The sequence below is a fragment of the Phalaenopsis equestris genome, unplaced genomic scaffold, assembly GCF_001263595.1.
Source record: "Phalaenopsis equestris unplaced genomic scaffold, ASM126359v1 Scaffold000036, whole genome shotgun sequence".
Classification (NCBI taxonomy): Eukaryota; Viridiplantae; Streptophyta; class Magnoliopsida; order Asparagales; family Orchidaceae; genus Phalaenopsis; species Phalaenopsis equestris.
Genome location: NW_018164478.1, coordinates 6773257 through 6783650, shown reverse-complemented (window position 1 = coordinate 6783650; position 10394 = coordinate 6773257). Strand labels below are relative to the sequence as shown.

Genomic DNA, 10394 nt, shown 5'->3' with positions numbered 1-10394 from the left:
TAGGGAAATTTTGTTGGCATTATTTTCATGCAGGTTACTTGAAGGCCCATATGTATCTTATAGATGGGAGTAGAAGATTCTTTATGCCGCAGTGTCTTGCTACCCAGTGTGTCTTATAGATAACTAAGTAGGTTGGGCAAGGTTGTCAAAATTACAGATGACTTAGAGTTGCAAATGATTTTTAAATTTGGCTATTTGGACTTATAAATGCCATTAAAAATCGAATTATTTAGATTTTCAAAACATATGAAAATGAAAATAAAGATAAATTTAAACTGTGAATTAAAAGTCAAAATAATCATTCAAATTATAGTTTAAGTCCTTTAAAAAGAACAAAGTTAGATGCATAGATGACATATAAAAGCCTTTGAATAATTTTGAAAGCCAAGCCTGCCACTTAATTTGATCGGATTTCTCTTAGACTTCAAATTCAATGAAATTGAAAATGATCGTATAAAAATCTATATTCTAGTGCAAATATATCTTTATGTGATCTATTTAAATAAATTAATTGGGCTAATTAAGAACATAAATGTCACTCTTAAATGCTAAACAATGATTTGATATGCCTCAAATTAATTGGGCTAATTAAGAACATAAATGTCACTTTTAAATGCTAAACAATGATTTCATATGCCTTCATAACGGATACAATCACGCATTTTCAAATATGACTCATTAGTTATTTATCATTTTATTGTTTTATTGTGATCATATATATATATATATATAAATTCAATGATATTTTAAAATCAATTATCACTACGGAATTTACAATACACATGCTAGCGGACAAAAGGTGATTCTTTTTAAAGCCCAAAATGAAACATTGTGTGGGATCAAAACATCCATTTCAAAATGATTTTTTTTTTTAAATCTTACATTTGTGTTTCAAAGATTTTATAACTCCAGTATTCTTCCTTGAATGATGTTTGAATACTTTAAAATATGCATTTGCATCTTATGAACACTTCAAACATCATATTGTCCTTTGCAAGAATTTAAAATACTATGTAATTGCTCCTTGTGAATGAATCAAACATCATGAAATTGCATCATACAGGGACACATAATATTGTATAGTTACATAATGCATTAAGATGTGTGCAAATTGAAAAAAAAAAGTCTGTATGGGCTCCAACAATCATGTTAAGTGATTAGATTCAATTGTTTTGAGAATGTTGTGGAGACTAATATGAAATTATTTTGAACCATATTACTCTAAGTGTGCAAAAAAATTTAAAAAGTATGCATATGTTTATAAAGTGTACAAATATGTGAAATTAAAAACCCGCATGTGCTCCAACCATTATTTAAAATAAACAAATATATGTTTGAGAATGATGGGCAGTCTCAGGCAAAATCAAGTTTATTCACACACAAGTACTACAACAACAACAACAAAGCCTTAATCCCACTACGTGGGTCGGCTACATGAATCTTTTTTCTCCATTGCGTCCTATTTATTGTCATATTTTCATTTAGTTCTAGTAAATTAAGATCATTATTAATACAATAAGCCCAAGTTTTCCTAGGTCTACCTCTGCCTTTCTTAACACAAGTCGAATCTAAAACATCTACTCTCCTAATCGGATCATCAGATGGTCTACGTTTAATGTGACCAAACCATCTAAGACGACTTTCTCTAATTTTCTCTGTCACAGGAGCTACACCAACCCTATCACAAATATATTCACACACAAGTACTCCACCAAATTAATTAAGTGCCTAAATTTAAACATTCTGAGAATGATGTTAAACGTTCACTTACTCGCTTTGACAAGCATGCAATGCTCTTTTGGAAAATACATGATTATTTTAAAAATTAAAGAACCCTTACATTTTATATATCAAATCCAAGACAATTAGACAATGCATATTTTCAAACAGACCGTTTTAATTATAGAGCAAGGTTATAAGTCTCACTCAACTAGTTTGATGCTCCTCTTGAGAATTTGAGTTGATAAGTCTAGTATTTTCAATAATATCCAAATAACAAGCATAAAATTTGCAAGTTCAAATCACCCGGTCTAATCCTTCTAGTCATAAAAACTGAAGATGACAAGACTAATATTTCAAAAATCCAAAATAGATAAATTTTAAATAAGTTGTAAATATAAGTGTTTTCAAATACCTAAATCCTCGAATGATTTGCCTCTAAATGACACTACTATATTAAGGTCACGAGCATAGCCTGTATATTCCCCACGACTTTCCACCCTTTGATTTGTGAACCATAAGATACATTTAATTTGCACAAAGCCCTCTATTAGCTAAATTCTGCTTAAATTTTCACCCTTAGATAAACATCCACCCCATATCTATAAGAATCCCTTGAACGACACAACATATGAGTGCTGAAAATGATCGGTTGGGCAAACTACCTCCTCTGTCTAAGTAGAAAAAGGACCACAACGACCCGGGATGACGAGATCATGAAATCTTGATTGGGTCATCATCATTTCCCCCACTATCTATTTTATACTTAATGTGATAAATTAATCAATTTTAAACCATAAATCTGTTGTTACAATATGTTGACCATTCAGTGTTTAATATCTAGCCTTAATCGAAGGTGCTCTCCTGTTATCAGGAGGGGTAATTCACCATTGAACCCAGACCCACACACCCCCATAGAGACAAGCTGACGACTCTAATGTTGAATAGCAAAAAAAAAAAAAAAAACACACACACACACAAAATGAAGTTGGAATCTCTAGGTAGTGTCTTATCTACAATCTAATCTGTTTTCTGAAAATTTGACTTAACACACACACACACACACACACACACACAAAATGAAGTTGAAATCTCTAGGTAGTGTCTTATCTACAATCTAAGTTGTTTTCTGAAAATTTGACTTGAAATAGCAATTCAAAGCTCTCTCAGCTCAAGGAGTCCGAGGAATGAAATTTTGAAGCCCAAAAGCAGGTTTAAAGAAATAAAACAATATTAGCAAAAAAAAATATATAAACAAGTATTTTGGAATCTAGTATAATATTATTTTGTAACATTATAATTAAATAAGTGACTTATGTTATTAGGAACTGCACTAGAGAAAGTTCAGACTAAAGATTAAGCAACAAAATGAATCATTCAAAAGTTACGTTGAATAATTATAATTTTAACTGTACTAATGAAAGTTTTTTTAGTTTAATGGTGCTATGTAATTTTATGATTTCAATTAGAATCACATTTGATACATTCCAATCATTACAGACAGTGATAAAAAGTAATTGAATGTTTAAATTCAATAACTCGTACAAATATTGTAATATGTTTAAACAAAATTAATATACATTGCATTTGTATTGAATGTTTAATGCACTTTAAATAGTTGAAATAAAATTAAATAAGAATCAAATAAAATAAAGAGGATCAATCAATCAAAGGAGTCACCCCATTATGATAGTAAATATGATGCTATTGTATCTGCGCATGTGAGAAAAATGAAAAAATGTGGAAGAAAAGAAAAATGTTTATGAGTATAATATTTTAGATGATGATCTTGTGATACCTTCATTAAAATAAAATATAAATGTTCAAGGATTTTATTAAAGTAAAATGTTGATGTTTAATCACTTTTGAACAACATACATGTTTGAAAATTGGCATAAAAATTAGTGCATTATAGAAATATAATTTTTCGTATAACTTAACATATAGTTTAAATGGTTATTACAGGAAAAGCTCATTTAAACTGAATAGCTACCCAAGGGAATTTGTATATAGAAAAATGGAAATAACTGAAAATAGATACAAAAAATGTAACTTGTACTGTTGTAGGAACTTAATTTTATATGTGTTAGGTGTGAATTAGAAATGTAAATATTTAGCAGCTCTTTACCGTTTAAATGATGTATTGGATTCTTGTAAATATTAGAAAGGTATTACTTAACTATCCAATTGTCTATTATGATATTGGTAATTCCAAGCTCCAAAACAAGGTCTTGATGTGTTAGGACAAAAAAATATATGTATGATGAATCACGGATTAGCATTAAAAATAGTCGTACAGTAATCCAACAGTTTTTAAATACTGGGGTTTAAATTAATAACTAACATCGACTCCATATATTTTCAAAAGTTATACAAAATATAATCAATGCAAGGTGCTTTGGTGTACACTATTTATAGATGATATTATTCTAAGTAGTGACTTATTTTCTAAAATAAGTGAGAAATTAGAATATTTCAAAAATGTTTAGAAGATAAAACCTTAAAAATGAAAGAACAAGAACTAAGTATGTGATTTATGATTCTAATAAGTATGCTTCTTACAATTATCAGTTAAGAATTTCAAATAATGTAATACTTAAGTGTTATAAATTTAAGCACATCAGATCAATCATGTAAATGAACTGAGACATTGATCAAAATAAAACTTCTAAAGTCTGGATGCTTAAAATGGGAAATTACCTCAAGCAATCTGCAAGATAAGATATTATTGTGGAGGCTTAAAAGTAAAATTTTATAAAATTACAATTAAGTTGATGAAGTACAGATCCAAATGTTGGGCCATAACAAAAAGTATCTAAATTGAGTGAGATAGACATGCGAACATTGACATGGATGTATGACAAGCCTTTAGAAAAAAAAAAGAAAACAAAGGATAATTATAATAATGGAAAAGTTTGAGTGATATCTATTAAAAAATAAGATGACTGAAATTTGGTTTGGACGTGGGCTACAAGGGATAAAAATGAGCATGTCAGAAGAGTTGTTAAATTTAGTCTAAAAACAGTAGAAAAGAAAAAGGATTAGGACTAAAATTTCATAGTAGAAGTTATTCAAAATGATTTGTTTATAAAATAACCTAAACAACTCAAACCACGCTTAGTATGAACAAAAAAAAAAAAAAAAAGATGAGGATTTATAATGTTGACTCCAAGTATTTGGGAAAATTGTGATCATTTTCAGTATCACAATTTTATAATGTTGACTCCAAGTATTTGGGAAAATTGTGATACTGAAAATGATCATATCAAATGCAACAAGCCAAATCCAAATTATTAGAATAGCATAAACGATGCAAAATTTGAGTTAGGAAAACCCAACTAAATAAAATTCAATATGCATCAGAAGAGCAAGTTCCTCAACTTGTATGAAGTTCAATCGACAGCAAGCACTCTTTCTAGATTTCATTTTATTTAAAAAAAAGCAAACTTGCAGAATGTAGGTACAGCAGAAATATGACAATTAATAAACTCGAATTTACAAAAAAAAAAAAAAAATTATTTGACCAATTATAAATTTTTAGTGTTATTACTATCAACTAAAAACTTTTCTTTAAAAAAAAAAAAAAAAATTATTTGACCAATTATAAATGTTATTACTATCAACTAAAAACTTTTCTTTAATTCTTGTTAAAGAATGTTTAGACCAACTTGGAATGTTTAGCGTGAGAATGAGCCCAACATCAAATAATTCTTCGTACATATTCCAGATGCTACTTTAACTAAAAGTTGATAACATTATCCCAAAAAAAATCAGCCAAGCACACAGCACTATAAAACATTAATAGCAGATAAAAAAATAAATACCTCTGAAAGAAGCCTTTCCTTTTCTTTTAGATGTTTTTTAAGTTCAGCTTCAATGGCAGAAATTCCTCCAACAGCTAGAACTTTTTCCTCAAGTATCTCAATCTCACGAGTAAGTTCATCCACCTCAGCTTTTGTTTTTCTGTAATTCAAGTTGTCATCTATGTTTCTTTTTAATTGATCTTGATTTCTGAGCAACTCTTTACTCTTGTTTAAATCCGCCAAAATTTCCTGTTTCTTGCTCTCACATTTCTGCAACTGAGACTCGGATAAGAGAAGCTTATCCTGCAATTCCTTTAGTTTTTCTTCCCTCTTTGAGTCCAGGTACCTTTTAAGATATTCTAAATTATCAGCAAAGCTACGCTTTGACAGATTAATAGAAAACATAGATGAAGTTCATGGTTTAAAGACATACTCTTTGATTCTAGAAGCAAGTTTTAGAAGCATTTCAAATTCCTGTTGAAAACTTCTTTTGGTTTCTGCCAGTTCCTCGTATTCTCGATCCAGCTTCGATTTCAAATTTGAATGTTCCTGCAATGCCTTCTCTTTATCCTTCAACAAGGGAAGAAGAGATTCTGCAAAATGCTGGAAAAAAAAAAGAGAACTTAAGTAGTAGAAAAAGTTAAAGAGGCCAAAAACTTTGATGTAGAGCAAGTTGAAATAATTTTAATGAGTTCTTGAACAACATATTAAAAACATTTATTCATCTAAAAATTTGCTCTGTTATGACTAGTGAGTAGTTTTGATTAACAATAGATAATAAGTATAACACGGATGATATTTATGGTTTTTTTTTTTTATATATAAGACTAACAGTAACAAACATGATGAAATGAGATTTCAAGTAAGACTTTGAAAAGGCAATGAAAATTAAATTCCCATGATGGAAACTAAAATAGCTGTTAATGTAACTGATAATGATGAAGAATTGAAGTTTACTTCCACAAGTAGCCTTTTGTCGTGGTTGTCATCGACCTTCCCAAGTATCGTGCCACTTATACTCGAGATCTTTTACTTAGGTGAAAGAGAATACAAGAGTAGAAAATTTAAGTAATTCCTCATTCAATGATAAAGTGCATAGTATTACAAAAGAGTAGAAAATTTAAGAAGTAATTCCTCATTCAATAATAAAGTGCATAGTATTACAAAAGAGTAGAAAATTTAAGAAGTAATTCCTCATTCAAAAATAAAGTGCATAGTATTACAAAAGACTCGTTGCAAAAAACTAGAGGAGATTAAATTATACAAAACTACTTTCAAATTTAAATTTATCGCCAAATTTTTACCTATTATCATCACCACATATAACACCAAGAAAATCATAAAGTAACACAACAAACTCTATCGCACCACCTTGACAATCCATAGCTCTTGCACCTCTAACCTGACTTTGGCAATCCATAAATCGTGCACTCCTACATTGAATGTAAATGAATCCAACCCTGTGAGTAGCCACTTTCGTAATGCACCAATATATAATGTGCGGATGAAGAGCAAGGAGAGTTAGAGTTTTATGATGTTAATTATTTGATTTGAAATAATGTTTTACTTACTAAATGCTATTAATAGGTTTAACAAAAGACAGAAGATTAGAGATTAAATCAAATAGAATTGCAAGCGGGAATGAAAAATATTGTGCACAAGGAAGCAACCCAAAGTTTTTAAAGTAAGGATTATGTCGTTTTAATTAGATAAATTTTAAGTTTTCATAAGTAGAATTATTGAGAAATTTTTATTCAAAAGCTGTTTGAAAGAAATATATATTTTTTTAAAAAAAGATATATTTAAGTCTTTCTTTTAGAATGATTTTCTTATAATTATATGCATATTTAATTGATATAGGTAAAAGTCAAAAAAATGAAGTCAAGTAATAAGCTTTTATAAAGAACTTTTAAGCATGTGAGCAATTATCTTCTTGTATGTATTAAATTAAGATTTTATTAATGAATAACTATATTATTGTTTCATATAACTGATTTTATAATTTGAGGTACATTATGAAAGAAAGAATTACTGAAATGAATGAATTGAAAATTGAAAAGAAAAAATTGTAATTTTAATGACCTTAAATAGAAGTAATTAAAAGAAATAAAATGTAAAAGCTCATGTCAATAAGAATAAACCCCCAGATGGTACTATATGGGATGTGATGTGCCACTGCATGATAAATAAAATAGAAATGATAAATCTGTACCTTAGGGTGCAAATTTTTAGGGTAATTACAGATACAATTTAGAGAATACCTTCAAACATAATAAAAATCATGATATGACTTCTTAAAAAGGTTAAAAAGAGCAATACTTAAATTGAAATTGGAATGGATAAATTTAAAATGAAAGCTTACAGTTTTATTAACTAATGAACTACATTTCTTTTGGTATTCATACATAATACTTGCATATGAATTTAATACATATTAAGATTATAATTGTTCACTGAGTTATGAAAACTTAATGTTAAATTTAATATTTTCTTTCAGGAAAAGAAAATTTTAAATTGGTATCTAACATGAGGGATTTAGTTTATAAGAGAACTAAGGTTGATAAGAATCATGTTATGATGTGACTGTGCTTTCTTTTTGCACAATCTTCTTCAGAGCAGAAATATACAATTATATGTTAGTTTGAGATGTGTGAAGGCCCTTATTATTTTTTGATACTTCGAATTTATGTGTATTAGATTCTTAGTGGCTCTTTTATATATTAGAAGTTTATGAAAAAAAATGTGAAAAGTAAATGAAATGTTAATGCAGTCATATTGTGATTCCTCACTAAATTAATTTTAAACTATCAAGTCGGGTCGTGACAAACCTAATAGCATATCATGAGCAATCAAATGCTTCGACATATGAGGCTGAAACTCCACCAACCCCGGTAGATTGACGCAGGACAAGAAGGAGACCCCGAACAAGTTTCGACCAAGTGGGGAAGGGTCAGGCAGCCCTCTCTCTAGAGCTAGGGTTGTCATCGGCTCTACCTTTAGGGCTAGGGTTACCGCCTACTCTTTATGGTAATATGAATATTTTCATCTGTTCGTTTTTATTAAATTTAGGTCTTTCGTTTATTACAAATATGTAACCGTTTATTGTATTAGGGGTCTTTCGTTAATTTGAACTTTGTGAGGGCATGTGCACCCTTTGTTTTTATTGTATGAGGATAAGTTTGTATCCAAGATGTTTGATGGTGGCAACAATATCCCTGCGTTGCTGGTGGTGACATCCCGGGTCTCTTCAGGTGATGATTTTTGTATCCCACTCGATAGTGAGAGTAAAAAATACTTAAATCTTATATTTAATTAGTGCATCACATCTTTGTTTTGATTGTTTTTTTCTTTCTCAGTTTGTTTTCTTGTCTGTTCTTGATGAGTCTTCTCCAACCCCACCCCCACCCTCACGATATCAGCCATGATTCAACCTAATTAAACTAATTCAAAATTAATTTGCTACAATTTGGTTTGGAAAATTATTTGAATGGTTCGGTTTTCTAAATTTTAAACTAAAATCAATTGGTTGTGTTAATCTGCAAACCGAACATGCTAAACTAACCAAATGAAGACCCCTACCGTTTAATAGGGTCGAAAATGAGGGGGTAGCTAATGGTGTGCAGCAGTATGGAGGTGCCACAGTTAAGATGGATTGAGCTTTTCAAGAATGCAGAATGAGTTTCTCTACACATCACTTAACCACTTAACTCATTCCTATTTGGATAAAGTTTCAATTTGAAAATTCTCTACTTCTTAGCAACTGCTTACGGTAAGCCTCTCAAAATTGATAGTCCTACGCTTGCTGTCACCAGCTCCTCTGTGGCTTGTGTGTCGGTTGTTATATATAAATTGATTTTGATCCAAAAGCGAAGTCCCATATCAAAACCTATTTGGATAAAGTTTCAATTTGGAAATTCTCTACTTCTTAGCAAATGCTTACGGTAAGCCTCTCAAAATTGATAGTCATACGCTTGCTGTCACCAGCCCCTCTGTGGCTTGTGTGTCGGTTAAGAGAGATATCACTCAACCAGCTCCGGATGAGATATAGATTGGAACCACTTACAACAAGTATTAGCAAATTATTGAAATAGAACCACATCCTCCTTATTGCTCTCATTGTAGTATGTCTGACCACAATTCTACTATTTGTTATCCCTTGCATCCTCATCTAAGGTCGGATATCACTAAATATCAGTCACCTACCATCCTTGGTGAGAATATGCAACCCGATCCTCTATCCAACTTCGCAGTTCCTGATGAAGAACACCATACTACAGGTACAGATCCAAACGTGTTTATACTACTCACCGTTATTGAAGAAGGCTCACTTACATGTCAAGACACACGAGAGTGCTCCTTTGATCCAATAAAAGATCAACTGGTACAACAAGTAGTTGCTTCTAATGTTCAACAACCTACACATGTGCGGCTCACTTCAGACCATACTTTAGACCAAGATTAGGTGAGCTAATCTTCAAAAGAGGAATGACAGGTCTAGTACAGGAGGAAGAAGAAGAATGGAGGCCGACTCCAGCTCGGGAATTTATTGAATGATACATTGGTTACTACTAGCAATGCTACTCATCTTATTAATTTATTAGCTTGCTTTTTTCTTAGAATTAGAGGCAGAGACAAAACAAAATTGGGACGCTCTCTAGCTACCTGATACTACGTATTTTGACACATTTGATTTTTTTTTCTTTGAGTCTCTAATGTATTTTTCTGTATTTTCCCTTTTCAGAACCATTTGCATGTGATGGTTATCGTGTGGGCAGGATACCATGCTTGGGCCCTCCCACACAATCTATCTGTATCCTTTTTTCTTTTTAATATATTAGCCTTTTGGCTTTCTCAAATATATATATATATATA

The 10394-nt window shown here is 30.6% G+C and overlaps 1 protein-coding gene across 1 annotated transcript in view; it reads right to left on the bottom strand.

Moving 5' to 3' along the window:
- The window catches only part of LOC110018809 (DNA repair protein RAD50), a 63988-nt gene that overhangs the window by 17214 nt on the left and 36380 nt on the right, over positions 1–10394 (bottom strand). Inside the window, exons 15-16 of the mRNA XM_020716246.1 lie at positions 5956–6125; positions 5544–5868 (exon numbers count right to left, since the gene is read on the bottom strand). Of these exons, the coding sequence (XP_020571905.1) occupies positions 5544–5868; positions 5956–6125 (495 nt within the window). The remainder of the gene's footprint in view (positions 1–5543; positions 5869–5955; positions 6126–10394) is intronic.